General features: G+C 36.8%; 1 protein-coding gene across 1 annotated transcript; it reads right to left on the bottom strand.

Annotated features, from left to right (window-relative positions):
* Positions 1 to 898: 898 nt before the first annotated feature.
* LOC130962449 (uncharacterized) lies at positions 899 to 12,715 on the bottom strand. Its single transcript, XM_057888659.1, has 2 exons — positions 10,645 to 12,715; positions 899 to 1,287 (listed from the first exon to the last, which is right to left on the bottom strand). Exons 1-2 carry the CDS (start codon positions 12,713 to 12,715, stop codon positions 899 to 901), a joined length of 2,460 nt encoding a protein of 819 aa, XP_057744642.1.
* Between the last annotated feature and the right edge of the window lie 13,036 nt (positions 12,716 to 25,751).

Here is a 25,751-nt window from a genome sequence, read left to right as displayed (position 1 = left end):
GCATTCGTCGAGAGGTGGCGGCCTGAGACGCACACCTTCCACATGCCGTTCGGAGAGTGCACTATCACGCTTCAGGACGTCGCATACCAGCTGGGGTTGCCAGTCGACGGAGATTACGTTAGTGGTTGCCTTACCGACTTTCACCTTTACATTGAGGGTGGGAGACCTGCTTGGCAGTGGTTCCATGAGTTGCTCGGTGTTTTACCTCCCGAGAACCAGGTGCAGAAATTCGTAGTCAACTGCACCACGGTAGCTCCTGCGCATCCTTTTGCCATGGGTGGGACCCCAGCATCGGCCCAGAGTATTGGATCACACTCAGTTGCCGGCCCGTCGTCATCCAGACCCGTGCATGTTGCGCCTATGACCCCGAGACAGCCAGTTCCGGATGACAGCGACGAGTCGATTGAGGATGAGGAGCCACTTATACGTAGGGGTTACCGGACACAGGTGCCACGCCGTTGCGGCACTGGATCGCACCTATTTAGATGATTCATGGATAGTGGTGTATGTCATGTTGTTATATTTATATTGTGTACCTTGTTGGTTGGTTATCATTGTTATGGTATGTACTTTGTTATTATGTTATTTGATATTATGTTATGTACTTTGATGTTTTGTTATGTCATTTACTTTGATGTATTCTACTTTTATGTTATGATTTATAGTTTGATGTTATGTTATTCGTTATCAGTCATCCCATGATATAATGTTGTTTGTTTTAGATATAAATTTCAATCATTTAAAAGACATTCAACAGAAATATTTGGTACGAATAACAAGTTTCATTACACATAGGAAACAACTTAGTTCCAGACAAGTGCTAATACATTAACAAATAAAAACAATTAGAAGACAAGTGCTAATACATTAACAAACAAACACAGACATAGCAAATCTCCTACTGATTTCCAGCAGTCCCGCTGGGGCCTGCAGCTTGTGGACAACTACGCCTGGTGTGACCTGGCTGCCTGCAGAGGCCACATCTCTTTGGCCGGTTCGGATCTGCTTCATCCATGTTGGTGCGAATTCTTGTGGATCTAGGACGACCCTCCCTCGCACGCCTTATACTCGGATCCGGTATAACGGTAGGCCCGGCATAAGGTGGCCAGAAACCCTCTGGGATGGGAGGTGTAAATCCCATCTGATAGACACCGAAAACGGAACTAAGGCGATATACCTCGTGGACGTAAGGCTGCCATGTAAGCCGTGAATAAGCACAGCATGCCAGTGCGTGCGGACAGGGAAAATGAAGTGCTTGGAAGTATCCACAATCACAAGTCTTAGACCCTGTACGTACCAAGAGAGAATGAACCTGTCGGAGTCGTCTCAGCAACGGTGTACTCCGAGTTATCCCTGTCGTAAACAGTCACCGTGAAGTGCCTGGCTGTCCTCAGGTTGGCCTCGATACACTTTACTAGGTATTGACTGAATTGTTGTCCAGTACCTGATGAGCGGATAATTTGTACGCTTTTTGGCATTATTTTTAGTATGTTTTTAGTAGTTTTAGTTGAGTTTTTATTATATTTTTATTAGTTTTTAGTTAAAATTCACTTTTCTGGAATTTACTATGAGTTTGTGTATTTTTCTGTGATTTCAGGTATTTTCTGGCTGAAATTGAGGGATCTGAGCAAAAATCTGATTCAGAGACTGAAAAGGACTGCAGATGCTGTTGGATTCTGACCTCCCTGCACTCGAAGTGGATTTTCTGGAGCTACAGAAGCCCAATTGGCGCGCTCTCAACGGCGTTGGAAAGTAGACATCCTGGGCTTTCCAGCAATATATGATAGTCCATACTTTGCCCAAGATTTGATGGCCCAAACCGGCGTTCAAAGTCGCCCTCAGAAATCCCAGCGTTAAACGCCGGAACTGGCACCTAATTGGGAGTTAAACGCCCAAACTGGCATAAAAGCTGGCGTTTAACTCCAAGAAGAGTCTCTACACGAAAATGCTTCATTGCTCAGCCCAAGCACACACCAAGTGAGCCCGGAAGTGGATTTTTATGTCATTTACTCATCTCTGTACACCCTAGGCTACTAGTTTTCTATAAGTAGGACCTTTTACTATTGTATTTTTCATCTTTGGACATCTAGTTCTTAGATCAGATCTTGGTTCTTCTGGTTTCCTCTCTGGGGCCGAAACCAATGATCACTTTTGTTCTTATGTATTTTCAACGGTGGAGTTTCTACACACCATAGATTAAGGTGTGGAGCTCTGCTGTACCTCGAGTATTAATGCAATTACTATTGTTCTTCTATTCAATTCCGCTTGTTCTTTGTCCAGGATATCACTTGTTCTTCAACTTGATGAATGTGATGATCCGTGACACTCATCATCATTCTCACTCATGAACAAAGTGACTGACAACCACTCTTGTTCTACAAGCATACGAGGTTCTAGTGTTTATCTCTTGGATTCTTTAACCGGAATCTTCGTGGTATAGGCGAGAACTGATGGCGGCATTCAAGAGAATCCGGAAGGTCTAAACCTTGTCTGTGGTATTCTGAGTAGGATTCAATGATTGAATGACTGTGACGTGCTTCAAACTCCTAGCAGGCGGGGCGTTAGTGACAGACGCAAAAAGATCGATGGATTTTATTCCGGCCTGACCGAGAACCGACAGCTGATTAGCCATATGCTGTGACAGAGCATGGGAACATTTTCACTGAGAGGATGGGAGGTAGCCACTGACAGCGGTGAAACCCTACATGAGCTTGCCATGGAAAGGAGTAAGAAGGATTGGATGAAGACTGTAGGAAAGCAGAGAGACGGAAGGGAAGGCATCTTCATACGCTTATCTGAAGCTCTCACCAATGATATACATAAGTATCTCTATCTTTATCTTTATGCTTTATTCGTTTATCACTATACCCATTTGAGTCTGCCTGACTGAGATTTACAAGGTGACCATAGCTTGCTTCATAGCAACAATCTCCGTGGGATCGACCCTTACTCGCGTAAGGTTTATTACTTGGACGACCCAGTGCACTTGCTGGTTAGTTGTGCGAAGTTGTGTTTATGCCATGGTATTGAGCACCAAGTCTTTGGAGCCATTACCAGGGATTGTTTTGTGTAAAAGTAGTGATCACAATTTCGTGCACCAAGTTTTTGGCGCCGTTGCCGGGGATTGTTCGAGTATGGACAACTGACGGTTCATCTTGTTGCTTAGATTAGGTATTTTTTTTTTCAGAGTTCTTAAGAATGAATTCTAGTGTTTCAAGGTGATGTTCTTATCATCACCAAAGCTGATTGATCCTCATCAATTTAGCTCTTGAATGCAATGTCCTGCTGAAGCTTAGCTAGCTATGTTTAATTCCTTTAGACTAAAGCTTTAGACTAACATTGCATGATTCCTGGAATTCTCATTAAGAATTTTGATACCTTTATTTTCTTCTTCCACTTAATTTTCGAAAAAATCCAAAAAAATTACAAAATCATAAAAACAAAAAAATATTTCTTGTTTAAGTCTAGTGTCTCATTTTAAGTTTGGTGTCAATTGCATGTTTCTGTTCTTCTTGCATTTTTCAAATTTATGCATGTGTCTTCATTAATCTTCAAGTTGTTCTTGATGATTTTCTTGTTTTGATCTTTGAATTCTATTGACTTGAGTATTTTTGTTGTTTCTCATATGCATTCTCATCTTGTTAGTGTCAGTAGTATACAAACTGCTATGTTTGGTGTCTTGCATGCATTGTTATTTGATTTTAGTTGCATTTTGATTATTCCTCATTATTAAAAATCCAAAAATATTTTTAATTTGTGTCTTTTCAAGTCAATAATACAGAGAATTAGAGATTCAGAACATACTGCAGAGGAATTATACAGAAAAAGCTGGGCATTCAAAAATGCCCAGTGAAGAAGACAGACTGGCGTTTAAACGCCAGCCAGGGTACCTGGCTGGGCGTTTAACGCCCAAAAGGGTAGAGTTTTGGGCGTTAAACGCCAGAATGTGCACCATTCTGGGCGTTTAACGCCAGGATGGCACAAGGGGAAAGATTTTGTTTTCAAATCAATTTTTTTTCAAGTTTTCAAAGTTTTTCAAAATCAAATCTTTTTCAAATCAAATCTTTTCAATCAAATGTTTTCAAAATCAATTTCTTTCCTTTTTCAAAGATACTTACTAACAATTAATGATTTGATTGAACATCTCAAATTTGTTGCCTTTTCTGTTGAGAAAGGTTTAATGTTTGAATCATATCTTTTCTTGTTAGGCAAGTCATTAATTTTTTTTAAAATCAAATCTTTTTAAAATTGTTTTCAAAATCATATCTTTTCAATCATATCTTTTCAATCATATCTTTTTAATCACATCTTTTTCAAAATAGTTTTCAAATCATATCTTTTTAATTTCTAATTTCAAAATCTTTTTCAAAAATCACTTTACTTCTTTCCCACTTTTGTTTTCGAAAATCAATTAGTGTTTTTCAAAATGTTTTCAAAATCTTTCACTTAATTTTTGAAAATTACTTCCCTTCTTCTCACATCCTTCTATTTATGAACTAACTCTATTCCTTAATGCAAAATTCGAACTCCATCTTCTTTGATAAGTTCAAATTTTCTACTTCTGTCTTCTACTTTTCTTTTCCTCTGACACCTCAAGGAATCTCTATACTGTGACATAGAGGATTCCACACTTTCTTGTTCTTTTCTCTTTCATATGAGCAGGAACAAAGACAAAGGCATTCTTGTTAAAGCTGACCCTGAACCTGAAAGGACCTTGAAGCGAAAGCTAAGAGAAGCCAAGGCACAACTCTTTGTTGAGGACCTGACCGAATTCTTCAAGGAAGAAGAACCCATGGCAGCCGAAAACAACAACAATGCCAACAATGCAAGGAAGGTGCTGGGTGACTTTACTGCACCTACTCCCGACTTCTATGGGAGAAGCATCTCTATCCCTGCCATTGGAGCAAACAACTTTGAGCTTAAACCTCAATTAGTTTCTCTAATGCAACAGAATTGCAAGTTCCATGGACTTCCATTGGAAGATCCTCATCAGTTTTTAGCTGAATTCTTGCAAATCTGTGACACAGTCAAGACTAATGGGGTTGACCCTGAGGTCTACAGACTGATGCTATTCCCTTTTACTGTAAGAGACAGAGCTAGAATATGGTTGGACTCTCAACCTAAAGAAAGCCTGGACTCTTGGGAAAAGCTAGTCAATGCCTTCTTGGCAAAGTTCTTTCCACCTCAAAAATTGAGTAAGCTTAGAGTGGAAGTCCAAACCTTCAGACAGAAGGATGGAGAATCCCTTTATGAAGCTTGGGAAAGATACAAACAATTAATCAGAAAGTGTCCCTCAGACATGCTTTCTGAATGGAGCACCATAGGTATTTTCTATGATGGTCTCTCTGAACTATCCAAGATGTCTTTGGATAGCTCTGCTGGAGGATCTCTTCATCTGAAGAAGACGCCTACAGAGGCTCAAGAGCTCATTGAAATGGTTGCAAATAACCAATTCATGTACACTTCTGAAAGAAATCCTGTGAACAATGGGACAAGTCAGAAGAAATGAGTTCTTGAGATTGATACTCTGAATGCCATTTTGTCTCAGAATAAAATATTGACTCAACAAGTCAATTTGATTTCTCAAAGTCTGTCTGGAATGCAAAATGCACCAAGCAGTACTAAGGATGCTTCATCTAAAGAAGAAGCTTATGATCCTGAGAACCCTTCAATGGAAGAGGTGAATTATCTAGGAGAACCCTATGGAAACACCTATAATTCTTCATGGAGAAATCACCCAAATTTCTCATGGAAGAATCAAGAGAAACCTCAACAAGGTTTCAACAACAACAATGGTGGAAGAAACAGGTTTAGCAATGGCAAGCCTTTTCCATCATCTTCTCAGCAACAGACAGAGAATTCTAAGCAGAACCCCTCTGACTTAGCAACCATGGTCTCTGATCTAATCAAAACCACTCAGAGTTTCATGACTGAAACAAGATCCTCCATTAGGAAATTGGAGGCACAAGTGGGACAGCTGAGCAAGAAAGTTACTGAACTCCCTCCTAGTACTCTCCCAAGCAATACAGAAGAAAATCCAAAAGGAGAGTGCAAGGCCATCAACATGGCCGAATTTGGAGAGGAAGGAGAGGAAGTGAATGCCACTGAGGAATACCTCAATGGGCGTGCACTGACCTCCACTGAGTTCCCCAATGAGGAACCATGGGAATCTGAGGCTCAAAATGAGACCATAGAGATTCCATTGGACTTACTCCTGCCTTTTATGAGCTCTGATGAGTATTCTTCCTCTGAAGAGGATGAGTATGTCACTGAAGAGCAAGTTGCTAAATACCTTGGAGCAATCATGAAGCTAAATGACAAGTTATTTGGAAATGAGACTTGGGAGGATGAACCTCCTTTGCTCACCAAAGAACTGGATGACTTGTCTAGGCAGAAATTACCTCAAAAGAGACAAGATCCTGGGAAGTTTTCCATACCTTGCACCATAGGCACCATGACCTTCAAGAAGGCTCTGTGTGACTTAGGGTCAAGTGTAAACCTCATGCCTCTCTCTGTAATGGAGAAGCTAGGGATATTTGAGGTACAAGCTGCAAGAATCTCACTAGAGATGGCAGACAACTCAAGAAAACAAGCTCATGGACTTGTAGAGGATGTTTTGGTGAAGATTGAGGACCATTACATCCCTACTAATTTTATAGTCCTAGAGACTGGGAAGTGCATGGATGAATCCATCATCCTTGGCAGACCCTTCCTAGCCACAGCAAAGGCTGTGATTGATGTTGATAGAGGTGAACTGATCATTCAAGTGAATGAAGAATCCTATGTGTTTAAGGCTCAAGGATATCCCTCTGTCATCATGGAGAGGAAGCATGAAGAGCTTCTCTCAAATCAGAGACAAACAGAGCCCCCACAGTCAAACTCTAAGTTTGGTGTTGGGAGGCCACAACCAAACTCTAAGTTTGGTGTTGAACCCCCACATTCAAACTCTAAGTTTGGTGTTGGGAGGTTCCAACATTGCTCTGAGTATCTGTGAGGCTCCATGAGAGCCATCTGTCAAGCTACTGACATTAAAGAAGCGCTTGTTGGGAGGCAACGCAATGTTATATTTTATCTATTTTCTTTGTTATTTTATTTTATTTTGTAGGTTGATGATCATAAGAAGTCACAAAATCAATTGAAAAAGCAAAAACAGAATGAAAAACAGGAAGAAAAACAGCACACCCTGGAGGAAGAACTTACTGGCGTTTAAACGCCAGTAAGGTTAGCAGTTGGGCGTTTAACGCCCAGTCTGGCACCATTCTGGGCGTTTAACGCCAGAAAGGGGCACCAGACTGGCGTTAAACGCCAGAAAAGGGCAAGAACCTGGCGTTAAACGCCAGGAATGGGCATCAGCCCAGCGTTTAACGCCAGAAATGGCTCAAAACGTGATTTTGAATGCCATTTGGTGCAGGGATGACTTTTCCTTGACACCACAGGATCTGTGGACCCCACAGGATCCCCACCAACCCCACCACTCTCTTTCTTCTTCACCCATTCACCAATCACCTCAACACCTCTTCCCCATAAACCCTTCTTCACTCCTTCATTTTCACACCACCTAAACACCACTTCTCCCCCTCCTTGGCCGAACACAAAGCCATTCCCTTCTTCCTCATTTCTTCTTCTTCTACTCTCTTCTTTCTTCTTTTGCTCGAGGACGAGCAAACCTTTTAAGTTTGGTGTGGTAAAAGCATTGCTTTTTGTTTTTCCATAACCATTTATGGCATCCAAGGCCGGAGAAACCTCTAGAAAGAGGAAAGGGAAGGCAAAAGCTTCCACCTCCGAGTCATGGGAGATGGAGAGATTCATCTAAAGGGATGCACTTTCCTCCACAAAACTATTGGGAGCAAATCAACACCTCCCTAGGAGAATTGAGTTCCAACATGGGACAACTAAGGGTGGAGCACCAAGAACACTCCATTCTCCTCCATGAAATTAGAGAAGATCAAAGAATCATGAGAGAGGAGCAACAAAGACAAGGAAGAGACATTGAGGAGCTCAAGCTCTCCATAAGACCTTCAAGAGGAAGAACAAGCCGCCATCACTGAGGTGGACCCGTTCTTTAATCTCCTTGTTCTTTATTTGCTTGTTTTTCGAATTTTCATGCTTGTGTTTATCTATGTTTGTGTCTTATGATCATTAGTGTCTTAGTGTCTATGCCTTAAAGCCATGAATATGAATCCATCACCTTTCTTAAATGAAAACTGTTTTTATTACAAAAGAACAAGAAGTACAGGATTTCAAATTCATCTTTAAAACTAGCTTAATTAGTTTGATGTGGTGGCAACACTTTTGTTCTCTGAATGTATGCTTGAACAGTGCATATGTCTTTTGAATTTGTTGTTCATGAATGTTAAAAATTATTGGCTCTTGAAAGAATGATGAAAAAGGAGACATGTTACTGAGGATCTGAAAAATCATAAAAATGATTCTTGAAGCAAGAAAAAGCAGTGAATACAAAAAAAAAAGGGAAGAGAAAGAGAAAAACGAAAAAGAAAAAAAAGGGGAGAAAGAAAAAGAAAAGAAAAAGAAAGAAATAAAGTTGTGATCCAAGGCAAAAAGAGTGTGCTTAAGAACCCTGGACACCTCTAATTGGGGACTCTAGCAAAGCTGAGTCACAATCTGAAAAGGTTCACCCAATTATGTGTCTGTGGCATGTATGTATCCGGTGGTAATACTGGATGACAGAGTGCTTTGGGCCACGGCCAAGACTCAATAAGTAGCTGTGTTCAAGAATCATCATACTTAACTAGGAGAATCAATAACACTATCTGGATTCTGAGTTCCTAAAGAAGCCAATCATTCTGAATTTCAAAGGATAGAGTGAGATGCCAAAACTGTTCGGAGGCAAAAAGCTACTAGTCCCGCTCATCTAATTTGGAGCTAAGTTTCATTGATAATTTGGAGTCTATAGTATATTCTCTTCTTTTTATCTTATTTGATTTTCAGTTGCTTGAGGACAAGCAACAATTTAAGTTTGGTGTTGTGATGAGCGGATAATTTGTACGCTTTTTGGCATTATTTTTAGTATGTTTTTAGTAGTTTTAGTTGAGTTTTTATTATATTTTTATTAGTTTTTAGTTAAAATTCACTTTTCTGGACTTTACTATGAGTTTGTGTGTTTTTCTGTGATTTCAGGTATTTTCTGGCTGAAATTGAGGGATCTGAGCAAAAATCTGATTCAGAGACTGAAAAGGACTGCAGATGCTGTTGGATTCTGACCTCCCTGCACTCGAAGTGGATTTTCTGGAGCTACAGAAGCCCAATTGGCGCGCTCTCAAGGCGTTGGAAAGTAGACATCCTGGGCTTTCCAGCAATATATGATAGTCCATACTTTGCCCAAGATTTGATGGCCCAAACCGGCGTTCAAAGTCACCCTCAGAAATCCCAGCGTTAAACGCCGGAACTGGCACCTAATTGGGAGTTAAACGCCCAAACTGGCATAAAAGCTGGCGTTTAACTCCAAGAAGAGTCTCTACACGAAAATGCTTCATTGCTCAGCCCAAGCACACACCAAGTGGGCCCGGAAGTGGATTTTTATGTCATTTACTCATCTCTATACACCCTAGGCTACTAGTTTTCTATAAGTAGGACCTTTTACTATTGTATTTTTCATCTTTGGACATCTAGTTCTTAGATCAGATCTTGGTTCTTCTGGTTTCCTCTCTGGGGCCGAAACCAATGATCACTTTTGTTCTTATGTATTTTCAACGGTGGAGTTTCTACACACCATAGATTAAGGTGTGGAGCTCTGCTGTACCTCGAGTATTAATGCAATTACTATTGTTCTTCTATTCAATTCCGCTTGTTCTTTGTCCAGGATATCACTTGTTCTTCAACTTGATGAATGTGATGATCCGTGACACTCATCATCATTCTCACTCATGAACAAAGTGACTGACAACCACTCTTGTTCTACAAGCATACGAGGCTCTAGTGTTTATCTCTTGGATTCTTTAACCGGAATCTTCGTGGTATAGGCGAGAACTGATGGCGGCATTCAAGAGAATCCGGAAGGTATAAACCTTGTCTGTGGTATTCTGAGTAGGATTCAGTGATTGAATGACTGTGACGAGCTTCAAACTCCTAGCAGGCGGGGCGTTAGTGACAGACGCAAAAGGATCGATGGATTTTATTCCGGCCTGACCGAGAACCGACAGCTGATTAGCCATATGCTGTGACAGAGCATGGGAACATTTTCACTGAGAGGATGGGAGGTAGCCACTGACAACGGTGAAACCCTACATGAGCTTGCCATGGAAAGGAGTAAGAAGGATTGGATGAAGACTGTAGGAAAGCAGAGAGACGGAAGGGAAGGCATCTTCATACGCTTATCTGAAGCTCTCACCAATGATATACATAAGTATCTCTATCTTTATCTTTATGCTTTATTCGTTTATCACTATACCCATTTGAGTCTGCCTGACTGAGATTTACAAGGTGACCATAGCTTGCTTCATAGCAACAATCTCCGTGGGATCGACCCTTACTCGCGTAAGGTTTATTACTTGGACGACCCAGTGCACTTGCTGGTTAGTTGTGCGAAGTTGTGTTTATGCCATGGTATTGAGCACCAAGTCTTTGGAGCCATTACCGGGGATTGTTTTGTGTAAAAGTAGTGATCACAATTTCGTGCACCAGTACCCATCTGAGCCTCGGCCTCCCTACCCTTACGGACAAATAGCTCAGCTAGCCTTCCGTATGTGGCCTTCACCAGCGAGCAAACAGGGAGGTTTCTAACCCCCTTCAGGATTGAGTTGACACATTCCGAAATATTGGTCGTCATGTGCCCGAATCTCCGACCCTCATCACAGTACTGTGTCCACAACGAATACTCGATTCGGTTCGCCCAGTCACACATTGCCGGATTCTCAGAGCGCAGAATGTCAAACCAGTAGTCGAACTCCACCTCGGTCTTGGCATATACGGCGTTAACAATAAGCCTCCGGGCATCTTTTCCCTTGAACGTCAAGGCAAAATTTGCTGCAACGTGTCGAATGCAGAACGCCCGGTACGCAGCAGGGGGTAGCCATCCCCCATCCGGAGCCTCGAGGGCTGCCTTAATGCCGTTATGCCTATCTGAAATAACTAACAGACCCGGTTGAGGTGTCACGTGCTCACGGAGGTGGGAAAGAAAGAAAGACCATGACTCAGCATTCTCACCCTCAACTAGTGCAAATGCCACGGGGAGGATGTTCGAGTTTCCGTCCTGTGCAATGGCGACTAGCAGTGTTCCCCCATACTTCCCATATAGATGGGTGCCATCAATACTCACCAAAGGCTTGCAATGACAGAATGCCTGGATACAAGGGGGGAAAGTCCAGAACAGCCTATGAAAATAAACCTGAGACTCGTCAACCTGTCCCCCAACTCGAACAGGGCAAGTCCTGAGGACGGCTACAGTGCCAGGCATCGTCAGCTGAACTCCTAAAACCCACCTAGGGAGCTCATTGTACGACTCGTCCCAGTCCCCATATATGATGGCAACGGCCTTCTGCTTCGCCGTCCATATCCTCCTGTACGTAGGCCTGAACCCAAAGTGTGCGGCCGTGGCATTTTGAAGCACCTTGATGTTCACAGCTGCATCAGCCCTAACCATTGGCATAATGAAGGTGGATATGACATGGTAGTCCAGACTCCTATGGTCGCTGGAGATGGAGCTGGCAAGACATGTATGCGGTCTGTTGTATCGCTTCACTTCCCAGATACCCTTCCGCTGTCGGAGACTCAACCGAATTAGCCATGTGCACCCATTCCCAAACTCAGAACACTTTCCCACATACCTGCGGTAGTCAGACTCAACGACCTTGTACTGGACCCCTCGGCGGATACTGTACGTCTTCACACTCAACAGCGCCTCATCTTTATCCTGAAATTGTTGGCCAACCTGGAACTCGTTCATACCGGCAGACCCCTCGGTATCTCTAGCGCTAAATCCTGAGGGCTGCAGAGCGTTTTCGTCCTGCCGCATGGCAGCCAGGTCCAACGAGAAAAAATGGGGTGGATACTGCTGTGTGCCAGAACTATATCCACCTGTAGCCCTTCTTGGAACAGTAGTTCCAACATCATCGCCGCTTTCATCAGCGATCATATCCGGCTCAACGTCATCGTCATCTGGATCATCAAACAAACCATCACTAACACCAGCCGGTGTGGGACAATGTACCTCGGTGGGAATATGTTCCCCATACCGAACCTCGTCTCCAACATTGCCGCTCAAATCAACGGCAAACGAAGGGGACGCAACAAGCTGCATCGGTGGCTCATACACAGGAGCAGAGGATGAAGCAACAGTAGGTCTCGAGCTCGAGCCGGCAACCGCGGCTATAGTATTGGCATTCCGGTTCGAACCACCCGAGCTAGATACCACATCAACCAACTTTGCCAACAGCTCTGGTGTCCTTACCTCGGGAAACTGCCTATGAGAAAGAAACATAACCTGCAAGTCCTCGTCACTACCGATTGTGAAACAATCAAACTTCACGGTGTCATGGAGCACCGCTGTTGGAATGCGGTAGAAAAACTTCTTGACCCTTTTAACTCCTTCAAGACCAAGCTTCTCCAGCACAGAGCTAACAAGAGCATCGTAGGTGGTTGTTGGCGTCACGATAATACATAGGGGATCTTTATCAGTGAACTTCACGCCGGACCGAGTTTTTCTCTTAATCGACCCTCTGTAATGTACCAGAACTAGGAAACTCTCCTCACTAGCCATCTCCCCTCTTTGTTGAGAGCATCATGAGTTCACAGCATATATATACAGCCCTGGCTCGCACTATATATATATAATTCGAATCTATATGTTTCGAATTATGTAGTATCACAAGCTAACCTAGTAATTCGAATTAACTAAATTCGAATTAGTTAAGTGTAATTCGAAACAAGTTGTTTCGAATTACTTAATTATGTGTCCTTCCTAGTAATTCGAATTAAGTCAATTCGAATTACTTTAGTTTGTTGCCTGTGTGTAATTCGAATTATATCAATTCGAATTACATGTAAGTATAATTCGAATCATATTGATTCGAATTATATAATAATTCGTCCTGGTTGATTCATGTATGGATTTTTGATTTGGCTGAATTGAGTAATTTTGAGCTCTCCTTGGCTCATTTGGGTTTTTTACCCTAATATTAATAGATATTATATAATTATAAAAAAATAAGTGAGTTTATAATTATTGTTAAATAAAAATATAATTAATTTAAGAATGAGTGAGTTTATAATTAAAATTAAAATAAATTAAATAAAAGTAAACTATTTGATAGAAGATATCTATATGTATTATAATTTGCATCAATTTTAATAGAAAATATAGTGGTTTGGTGGTTGTGGAGCCTTTTGGTTTCCTTGAGGGCAGGGGTTCGAACGCTACCTCAAGCATTTTGAAAATATTTTCTTCTAAGCGGTTCGGTCAGACCACCTAACCGGTTTTGACTGGTTCGCACTGGTTCACACCGAATTTGACCGGTTCAATTTCTTGTGCGGTTCAAACACTGGACCGGACCGATATAGGATCCGATTTACCGATTTTTTGGTCGAACCGACCGATCCGATTTAGTTTTTACAACTATGGTCCGGTGTGTAAACAATTAATATGTCAAAACAACAATTCAACAAAACAAGCTAAGTAGTGTAATGTTGGGTAGGGGTGTTCAAAACCAATCTGGACCAAGCTAAACTGGTCAACCGAACCGAAAAAACTGAAAACCGAATAAACCGAAAAATGTATTTTGCAGTTTTTTGCGGTTCGGTTTGGGTTTCGGTTCTGACCAGAAAAACCCTAACCGAACCGGTGGTATACAAAATGCCGTAAAAAACCAACCCCACTCCCCCACCCCCAAACAGCCGAACCCCAATTCCCTATCCCCACGCCTCCCACCCCCAATCGAAAACTCTCAGTCTCAACCTCTCACAATCGCGCTCTGTCGCTCTCCTCAGTTGCGCTCTCCTCTCTACAGTGGCGCTCTCCTCTCTTGGCGGCGAACCCACGTTCCTCACAGTTTGCCACCACGTTCTTCACGGACAAAGCACCACGAAGCCCCAGCCACAACTTGAACGACCCTTGCACACAGCAGTAGCAGCCTAGCAGAGCGCAACCCTCATCCCTCGCACCCAGCGCCACCAGTCACCGATTCAAGTCTCCCACCTACTGATTCAACACAGCACCCAGCCACCCACCAGTCACCGATTCAACATAGGACCCACGTTCCTCCCAGTCTCCCACCCAGCCACCGATTCAAGTTAGGCATGGAGCCCGAGCCACCGAGTCATGTATTGTTTACTTTATTGCTGACTTGCTGACTTGTTGATTCATTGTTAATCTGGTTAAATTATACTCAGCATTGGTATTATTTACTTTATTGCTGACTTACTGACTTATTGATTCATTGTTAATTTGGTTAAATTACTCAGAATTGGTATTTTTAACCCGGTTTTGTTACTGACTTGCTGTTTGTTGATTCATTGTTTGTTGTTTGTTGATTCATTATTTGCTGTTTGTTAGGCAATGTTCTGTTTGTTAGGTATTGTTGCTAGTTAATGATTTATTTTGTTAGGTATTGTTGCTGGTTATTGATGCTGACTTGCTGATTTTGTTCTGTTTGTTGAATTGTTTGCTGACTTGGTATTGTTGATGGTTATTGATTTATTTTGCTAGGTATTGTTGCTGGATAAATCATTGTTGCTTGTTATTGATGCTGACTTGCTGATTTTGTTCTGTTTGTTGAATTGTTTGCTGACTTGGTATTGTTGCTGGTTATTGATTTATTTTGCTAGGTATTGTTGCTGGATAAATTATTGTTGCCTGTTATTGATGCTGACTTGCTGATTTTGTTCTATTTGTTGAATTGTTTGCTGACTTGGTATTGTTGCTAGTTAATGATTTATTTTGTTAAGTATTGTTGCTGGTTATTGATGCTGACTTGCTGATTTTATTCTGTTTGTTGAATTGTTTGCTTACTTGATACTGTTGCTGGTTAAGTGTTTATTGATTCATTGCTGGTTATTGATTCGTTTATGCAGTTTGATGTCAGTTTAAGTGAAAATATGGGCGACACTGGATTGTCGCCAGTTCCTCTGCCGAATGAATCAACTAGCATCAGATCTCCAAGTGCATTGCCTGTTGTGCTAGCTCCTCATAGAAACACAAGGAAGCTTGCTAGTAGAGGCTGAGGGAAAACTTTGTGAACTTTTAAACTTCTTTAATTGTTGTATTTGAATTCCTTTTGTTGTTAAATTTTATTAGACCAAGACTTTGTTAGCTATTGTGTACTTATGTTGGTGGATTTCAATGTTATGACTTTGTGAAATAGTAGGTTAGTATTTTTTTTTAAATTGATTAAAAAAATCGAACAAACCGAACCAAACCAAACCAATTAAAAATCGGTTTGGTTTGGTTTGGTTCGGATGGCTTCGATAAAAAAAGAACTAAATCGAACCGCAGTTTAATTAGATGATCAGATCGGATGACTTTTCCCTTAAAAACCGAACCAAACCGCACCGTGAACACCCCTAAATTATTGGGTTAATAGTTGAGAATAATAATGCTAAACTTACAAATATTTTTGGTAATTAAATCTAATTAAATTAATATAAATTTAGAAAAAAACTAATGCATATATGTATTATGCATTTAATTTTTTCTTTTTTGTACTATTTCGTTAGCATAAAATTTTTGTTAGAAAACACATAAATTTATTGATATATATATATATATAATACAAATTTTTTTGTATATAATACATAAATTTTTACACATAACATATAAACTTATCGATATAGTATAGAATTTTTTTTACATAGCACAAAAATTTATTGATAAATTTTTGCGAATATCACAAATTTTTATTGCGAATGTATTTTGTTGGTTGGAAGAGTCAATATTTTGAGTATGTAGTCCTTAAAAAATTTCTATATTATATACTAAAATTTTTGTATTGTGCATATTTTGTTGGTTGGATATCAATATTCTAGACATGTGATTTTTTAAAAAATTTTGTGTTGTATACCAAAATTTTATGTATTGTGTTTTAAAATTTATGTATTTTATATATTTTGTTGGTTGGATATTGATATTCTGGCTATGTAGTCTTTCAAAAATTTATGTACTATGCATTAAGATTTTTTGTGCTATGTACTAAAATTTATGTGTTATGTGTAATTTATTAATTGGGTGTCCAAATTCTAGTTATGTAATTTTTTAAAAAAATTGTGCCGTGTATTAAAATTTATGTGTTCAGTAGTTTTGCTAAACATATATAAGAAGAAGAGAAAAAATATAATAATAATAATGGTGATAATAATAATAAAAGAAGATAAAGAAAGAAAAAAAAAAGAAAAAATAAAAAAAAGAAGGATGAGAACTGAGAATATATGCATGTTACCTCCAATCCATGAGTGTTGTATTAGATTGAAATCAAGTTATTAGTTGTTAATTATGAAGCATGTTAACATTTATTATACACTACTACAAGTTAAGTCTACAACAAAATAATATTTTTGCGACGGTTGTTAAACTGTCCCCAATTCATTTAGTGCTTTCTTTTCAAATTTTAATTACTTCTTATGTTATTTTATTTTTGTTTTTTTTTCTGTTACTCTTTTTGCAACAAATGGAAAAATATTAAAATATTAATATTTTTTAATCAATATTAACTAATATTTTAAGTTAACATCTTATTTTTATACTATTAAAATTTAGGATTTAAAAAAATATAATATTTAAAATTTAGAGTTGACCAATTATAACTAAAAATAATAAATTTTATTGGTCATATAATATTGTTTATATTAAAATACAAATTTTAAATATTTATTACATAGAATAAATTATCAAGGTACTACATAATTAAACACCAACATACATATTCATTCATGGCTAGCAAGTGCATTGCAAAAGAAAGTTTAAATTAGCTGCATTACTCCATATAATCTGAAAAAATTAAACAAAACAAATTTTTGAATAACGTATCATTAGAATGAATAGAAGGAACAAGATGACCAAAGTAAAATAATATATATATTAAAAAAGGTAGGGATATAGTCATATATCAAATTATCAATATTAAACTCCAAAAGGAAAATTGAAAGGAAAAAAGAATGGCTAGCAGACAACAATTTCAAAGGACATGACAAATCATTTGATGATAGGAAAACTTTGAAATTTATGGAATTCTATATATGTCATGGTCATAGCTAGACTGTTCTTTATTTATGTTTTTTTTTTTTTTCTCTTTTGCTCTTGCTTTATTTATGTTTTGAAAATTTGTAACTTTTACATTATTCAATAAGGTTGATGGTCAAATTTATTTTTGAAAGATGAATTATTTGTCAAATTCGCTTTTGAATAATTTTTTAATCAAATTAATTTTTAAAAGATTTAAAATTAATCACATTTATCTTTTCGTTAATGAATGTATGCCATTAAAAAAAGTTTTAATGGTGATGTTTTGCACTACAAAGTGCGCTTGGTTGCTAAAGACTTTCAACAAATTAAAAGAGAGGATTTTGAACAGCTTTATAGCCCGATTATTAGGCCTACTGCTATGAGAATTATCATTTCTCTGGTTCTAACAAATGATTGGATGATAAAATTAATTTGGGTTGGTCGAGTGGTCATCTCACTCGTTTGCTTAATCAAGTGTCGAAGGTTCGAATCTCACTTTAGTGCATGCAACAATCTATTGGCCATCAGCAAACCCTTAAATAAAGTTCCGATCCGCGGCGAATTAATTCTTGCCTGTCAGGTTAAGTAATACTATGAACAAAAAAAATGATTGGGTGATAAGGCAGTTAGAATTTGATAATTCAGTTTTCAATGACAAATTGGATGAATGTCTATATGCACCAACCGAAGATTTTATTTCTACAAATTCAAATTTGGTGTGCAAATTGAATAAAGCAATTTATGGTTTGAAATAGACACTAGGGGCCTGGTTTCAAACTCTAGCTAAAACATTAAAATCACTCAGATTTGAAAGTACAAAATCTTATCATTCTTTATTTGTAAAATGTGCTAATTCTTCTGTTATGTATCTCTCTGCTAGATGATATTATGCTAATTGGAACTTTGAAGCTCTAAAACTGATATTGATAATCTTATCAAAGAGCTCGGTGACATGTATGTTTCTAGTCAAGAATTTAGGTTAACTAAACTATATTTTTGGATTTTGAGGTTACTTATAATAGAAAGTTAGTTAACTTTTCATTTATGTTCTAACTACTCGTAACATTAACTAACATCTAAACCAGCTTTTTCTCTAACAAGAGTAAACTAAACACATAAAACATAAAATTTAAGCAAGATTTAAATCGTAAAATCGTTCAATCTATTGGAATTTTTTTTAGAATTGATCCACTGATTCAAAGTCGTAATTTAAATTATTTTTAAGAGCTAAATCAAAATTTTTACTATTATAAAACTATTGATCACTAAACTAAATTTTAGTTCAAAATGAAAGCTAAAGTAAACTATTTCAAAATAATATATGAACATGTTATTCAGATCATTTTTAAATATTTTTTATATTTTATGGTCAATTCAACTGAATTTGAAGTTCAATACAAATTCTCCGATTAAATATATCTTTGTGAATTATTGTACCGAAAAACTTATTAATTTGCAAATCATCTTATAATTTATTTCAAGTGTAAATGATATAATTTATGTACTATATATATCTAACATCATCTTTTATTAAGTTGGATTACTCTAATGATTAATTTATTAATCTACTTAAATAAGTATTAGATATTTAAATTATATTTTGTATATATAATAATTTATTAATAAATAATAAATATTTAAATAAAATTTTAATTAATTCTTAACCTGTCAAATTAAGGTTAGGAAATACTATGAGAATCAAATCCCTTGTCATCCTGTTAAAAAAATAATGTGGTTGTATGTCAAATAAAAATGATGTCATAATCGGATGTTAGCTTGTGAGTTGTGACAATGGAAATTAAAAAGGAAACTTTAAAAGGTCAGCAATTTTATTAAATATTGGTTAACATGTAATTAGTAAAAAAAATAATAATCTCACATCATTAGATAAAATCCCACACTATTAAAAATATTATTGATGAAAAATCACACAAATTAATGGCCCCTTAGCACTTCTCTTTTAAATATATATGGTACTTTCTTGACTAGTCTATACTTTTACAAAAGTGATTATTAGAAAACGAAATTGAAAGTCCATAAATAATAAATAATAGGTTGTTTGATTAATGGGCGCATGCATGTTTGAGTAATTTGACTGGAAAACTAGTTTCTATTATTATTTTTAAATTAAATTAATGAGATATATATAAACTCCACTAAAATTCAATTACCAATGCAATTGATTTTCTACCAAAAAATGGTGCCGTTTTTTATTTTGAGAATCGACATTTATTATTTTTCTTCAAAGAAAAAAATTAATAATTATCTCTTTAATAAATTTGCTTATTTATTTTCCATCCTATATATATTCATACAAAAAGCTTATCATATCATTTTATAAAATTCAACTATTTTTAGGATCATATCCAAATTTTTGAGCCTATAAAACTTGTCATACTTAATAATTAAGAAGATTTAATCTTGACAATTTTCAAACACAGGTACAACTAACTTTTGCAAAAATACCGTCATGTTTGGGTGTTTGTAGTTTGTGCTACGTGGATATTTATTTCTCCAATTATTATTTACCATCTAGCTAGGCCCTAGTACATTCATGTTCATATATTTCCATGTCTAGAATGTAGATTCCTATTTCCATTTTTTCAAACAATTTATTTTGCTTTAATAATAACATACCAATTATTTATTTACTGTATGTTGTCAATACATGTTTGTACTTTTACAAAATGATATGATTCTTTATTTCTTGTTCCGGTAAAGTTTGAGATATTTTGATTTCCTTTACATCATATTTGTCTCATTTTTTATTTTTCGAATAAAAATATTTTATTTTAAAATAATATAATTATCAAACGTGACCTAAAAGTTCTGGTGTGAGTTGGACCAGTTCCATGGGTCGAAATGATGGGTGGTCTCGGGTTTATTCTCCACCGCCACATTTTACAATAACTACAATAATGGTTACAGCATTTTGAAAAGGCGTGGTTAAAAATTAAAATAATATTTTTTATTTTTTAATAATATTTTATTTTTAATTTAAAAAATAAAAAATTATGAAAATATAAAAATATATTTTTAATTTTAACGATACTTATATAATTATCGAATCATCTTTATTCTGAATCTGCCTTTTATAATATCGCAATAAGTTACAATTACATAGAACTTAGGAGAATTCTTATCCGCTTTAATTAATAATTTGTTATCACATTTTATTCTTGACATAAAATAATTTAAATTGTAAACTTTCAAAAGAGTTTCGGACTAATGCCTTATAATGAGGAGTATTTTGAGAGTATTTATTAAAATTTTTAATAGTAAGTTTTAATTATTTTTATATACTAAATATATTAATAACCTAGTTTTTTAAACCAATAACTTATAATTTAAAGTTTTCATAAATATATTACCAATACTTGTTTAAAACATGGTAATTAAACCAAAGTCCTAACGTGGAAATATTTTTTTACTATTAACTCATCACCTACTCACTCCATCGAAGACTTGCTTGAATACACTGTAATTTTTAAGGAAATGTTCCTTTTCTTTACAATATCTATCTTAAAATAATTTTGTTGTTGATATTTTAAAATAATTATTTAATTTTAATATCAAAATAGTACTAGTTATTTCTGTTGTAAGAATTTTAATTTAATTGTGACAATGAATAAATACTAATTGCATACAATTATTTACAAATAATTATGTATCTTCATATAGTTTTAAGTGCGCTTATTAACAAGATTTATTACTTTTTGAAGATACATACTTTTTACATTAAACAATTATTTTTAGAAATATAATAGAGAGAATAATAATAAACTAAAGATGCATGTTAATACATGGGTTAATTAATGTTCAAAATTGTTCATTAAAAATTACAATTGTGCTAATTTGATTATTTTTTTTTAATCGCACTTGGTAGAATAGCCTTCATCTTTTTTTTTTAATTGTTGGGTCACAAATTCGATCTAAAGTGATGAGGAGAAAAGACATAAACAATGTCTAATCCTCAGTAATGATTTTTTTCGCATTGTCATCAAGGATAACGTTCAATAATAAAATATCACTACTAATCTAAAGAAAATAACAACTAAAAAACCACACTTAATACAAAATCTTAACACCAAATTAAAATCAATAAGAGTTCTTTCATTCAACACTAGAACTACAATAACTCTTACTAGGATATCTCTACTCTTTAGTGCATCATACTATCACTAGTAGAATATATAAGACTACATGTCGTACATTATTGCCACGCTTGCACATCTAATTTATTTTGATGATCATGTGACTTCTCATGAACATCTACTTATAATACATTTTTGGAAAATCAAATTAAAGCCTTGTTAAGAGCCCTGTGTATAATCACACGAAATACACACCATTCCAAAATTCTCATCATGACATATTTGGATCTAATCAATATTAACGTAGCCTTACTCCACTCAGTGACTTCACATAATTCATGAATAACTAACTAGTAGCAAATACTAACCGTATAGGTGAAGTCCCACCGTGAACACCACTTTTAGACAATAAAATATAATATGTTTATTACATATCAGGGAGATATGGATCAGCACCACAAGACTTTACTACTCTCATTTTGTTTACCCACTATTTTTTTCAATTATTGATGAATTAAATTTCTCGTGTGAAGTATATTAAATCTTGATATTATTAAAATTTTAAAAGAAATTTTTCAACTTTTTTTTTTTAAATTTAGCCTCCAATAATTATCATTAGGGGTGGTAAAGCGGACCGGTCTGTCCCACCCCACATAGGTTTGCACCATAAACGGGACAGACCATTAAAGTAGATTCAAAATATTAGTCCGTCTTACTTTATGGCGAATTAGCGGGTCGACGGATTAGTCCGCTTGACTCTTTGTTCTTTTTTTAAAATAAAATTAATTAAAATTAACCAAAAAATAATAATTAAAAAATTAAATATAAATAAAAAATAGTCAAATATTATAATTTTTTATTTTTAATTTCAATAAAATTATTTAAAATAATATTTATCAATAGAACTATCTTTATTTTGAAAAATAAATTATATAATTTGAGCATATATACGAAATTGTAAAATAAAATAAATAAAGTTAATAACTAAAAGAAGAATAAAAATAAAAAATAAAAAATAAAAGTGTTTGAAAATTATATAATCATTAATTTTGTAGTAGTAATCACTCTTTTATTGAATAAAAAAAGCAAAACTAAAAATTTTTGGCTCGGCGGACCGTCCCACCCTATCCTGCCAAGACCCACAAATTTGTCGGTACGAATTTGACGAATTTTTTAAATTTGACGGGTTCCAAATCTGAACCTGACCCGTCTTTTTTAGCGAATTCAACAGGTTCGACCCGTTTTGCCACACCTAATTGTCACATTGTATTTTGGCCCACCTCACTAAGTATATACGTCATCAATTTTAAAAACCAACCGCTCTAAACTTGTAAGACCCGGTTAATTAACGGCTAATTAACCCATAAATGAGAATTTATTCTAGAAAGCTAAAAATGTGATTTTTATGACTTAATATGATAGAGGAGATTGAGATGAGAATTTCGATACCAATTTTATAGAATTCGGACCACGATTGGACTGAAAGGGCCAAATCGGGCCAACCGGACCCAAAGTGAACCCTTGACCCAACTAAACTAAAACAAAACCCTAGTTTTCAGCACTCTCTCTCCTCATTAGACACACACACGCTGAAATGGTGGAGGGGAAGGGAAGAACACACTCTCAAGTTCTCTCCCTTAGTTAATCTTCAAACCACCATAACTTTTGATTTAGAGCTCCGATTGGCGCACCATTTGCAGCCACGCGTTCACCGCGAAGAGCTCTACAAAACCCATACAATCAATCTTGAGGTAAGCCACGTTTTGCTCTTTAAATTTCCAGCTTTAATTTCGAGTTTCATGAGCAAAAATATTGAGATTTTGGGCTCTTTGATGTTATAGGATCCACTTCTCTTGAAGGAGAAGGTTAATCTTGTCTCCTTGAAACTTGGGTGTGGTAAGATTCTCAACTCTAGTGTAATTTGTTGTTCCATAATGTTTGGGTATTGAGATGTTGTGCATGGGTATGATGATTGTGGCTTAGGTTGTGTTTGTGTGAATTTTGGAGCTTGATTGGTGACTTTGAAAAGCTTGAAAAGGGATTTGGTGGTGAAAAATCTGTTCTTGAAAGTGTTGAGGCCTTGAGAGCTTGAGGAAAAATGGTTTGGAAGTGCTCCGGTTGAGCTTGGAAAATCGGCTAAGGTATGGTTTCGGTTTCCCGTATCTAATATGTAATGTGGTAGGAAATACTTAGGCTAGAGGCCCTAAGATAGGTATTAAATTGTTGGTGTTGTTGAATGGTTGATGTATATGATGTGATCATATATGTGATGATGATTATTGATGCCTTGATGGTATGATGTATGAGAAATATGCATGTTATGATATATGCTTGATGATTGATTAAGGTTGAATTGTGAGTGAAACTATGTTGATGGTGAATATGATATTGAGTGTGTGTAATGATGGTTAATTGAAAATGGTATTATTGGAAATTGGGATGAGAAAGTATGTATGACATGTTTATGTGTTGTCCCTTAGCCATTTGATTGAGAAGTGTTAAATTAGTGGGATGATGCTTTGTGAATTATGGTAAAGTGTCAATGTGTGAGTTGAGGAGGCTTGATGTTGACTTTGATATGTTTTAATTGATTTCAAAGACAAGGGATGAAATTGGCATGTTTTGATTGATTTTGAAAAAAGTTAAAATTGACTTATTTTGAAAATGGCACTTTGTGGTTTTGTATGAAAATATGGTTTTGGGCATACTTTGACGGGACATAAATTGGACTACGGATTCCCGTTTTGTGCCAAATTTATTTAGAAATGAAATTGGATCCGGGATGTCCATGCCGTTCGAAGAACGGGCGAAAAACGATTTAAAATAAGAAAGTTATGCCCGTCGGAAGATTGGGGGTTGAATCTGTGAATTCTGCAGCTTTTAACTTAGAAAAAAGTTTAGCAGAATAACCCCCCGCGCGTAGGCTCACTAGGCGCGTATGCGCCGTTCTTCTAGAAAGCGCCATCCACACGTGTGCGTGGTGTGCGTGGGCGCGCCGATGCGCTGCACCCAATGCCCAGCTATTTTTTCGAAAGTTGTGCCAGAGTTGTGCTTGGGGCGCAAGAGCACCCACGCGTACGCGTTGTTGACTATTTTTCAATCCACGCGTTTGCGTGCAGGGCGCATACGCGCCGATGAGTTTTGTGGCCATCCACGCGTGCGCGTGGATCTGTTTTTCATCCCAAAGTTGATTTTTGAGTTTTAAAAGCCAAATTTCATACTTCAAAGCCTCCGATCTCACCACTTATGTCTTAAATCATTATGATATGCCTAGTTATGAGAAGAGAGACTAGTGAATGTGGTAACTTGCGAGTGAAGCAAGGGAAAAATGAATGATCAATGAGGATCAAAGATGATTATGCGAGATGCGGAGGATGGCAGTGGAAGTGCTTGTTATGCCATGGGCCGAAGGGCCGTAATTGTTAATGAATTGGTTGGTTATGGATTTAACCGTGAGGCGGATGGCTAGATTATTGCCATGTTACGGCGGAGCCATGATTATGACTAAGTATAAATGCATATATGCTGTTGAATGAATTGTGAATGTTGCACTTCCACTGTTGGAGATGAGAGTTTCCCTAGAAGGAAGCTGTGGCTAGCCACCACGTGCTCCAGGTTGAGACTCGAAGCTCTTTTGACCCTATGTCGTAAGGGTGACCGAGCACTGTGAAAGCCCCGGATGAGCTCGCCCCCGTAAATATTCACCAATGAAGGTGATGGATATAGATCATGATTATGATCAAGTTTATGATGAGTATAACTCGAGTTGGGGATGCGCGACAAAGGGACAGTCCAATGGTTAGCTACCAAGACTTGTCGGGTTGGCTCTATAACCGACAGATGATATCATCAGCCATTAGGAACAGGCATTCATCATATGCATACTATGTGAATTGATTGAGATTGTCTATTTGACTGCATATTACTTGTTATTTATCTAAATGCCTTACTTGTTCCTATTCGTATATTTCTTGTCTGATATAACTGTGTTTGCTATATTATACTCCTGCTGGTGGTTGGGAGGTCTGAAGGGATTGGAAAGGGATGTATTAGTTAGACTGAAGGATCTTTAGTCAGATGCCCTTTATGGTTTAGCTTGTTTATAAGCTTTGAATTATCTAGAGGAAGTTCTAGGATTGCCTTCGGCTTTCCTCTATTATTATGTATTATATATGTGGAAGCTGTTACCATGCTGGGGACTTCTGGTTCTCACCCATGCGGATTTTGTGGTTTTCAGATGCAGGACGTGAGGCTTCTCGCTGAAGCATGCTGGAGACTTCTCGATTAGCGAAGATCCTTTGTTCTCGGGACTCTGTTTTGATTCATATGTTTTGTTTAGATACTTTTATCTCCATTAAATAATACAAACAGTGATGACTCCTCTTATAGGAGATTTTAGAAAATAGGTTCTCAGTTTTGTGTCCCTTTGGGTTTTCCTTGGGGTTTTCTATTTTATTTACTTGTATATATATATATATATATATATATAT

The sequence above is a fragment of the Arachis stenosperma genome, chromosome 2, assembly GCF_014773155.1.
Source record: "Arachis stenosperma cultivar V10309 chromosome 2, arast.V10309.gnm1.PFL2, whole genome shotgun sequence".
NCBI lineage: Eukaryota > Viridiplantae > Streptophyta > Magnoliopsida > Fabales > Fabaceae > Arachis > Arachis stenosperma.
Note: the sequence above shows the minus strand (reverse complement) of the source record. Positions and strands in the feature narration are given on the sequence as shown.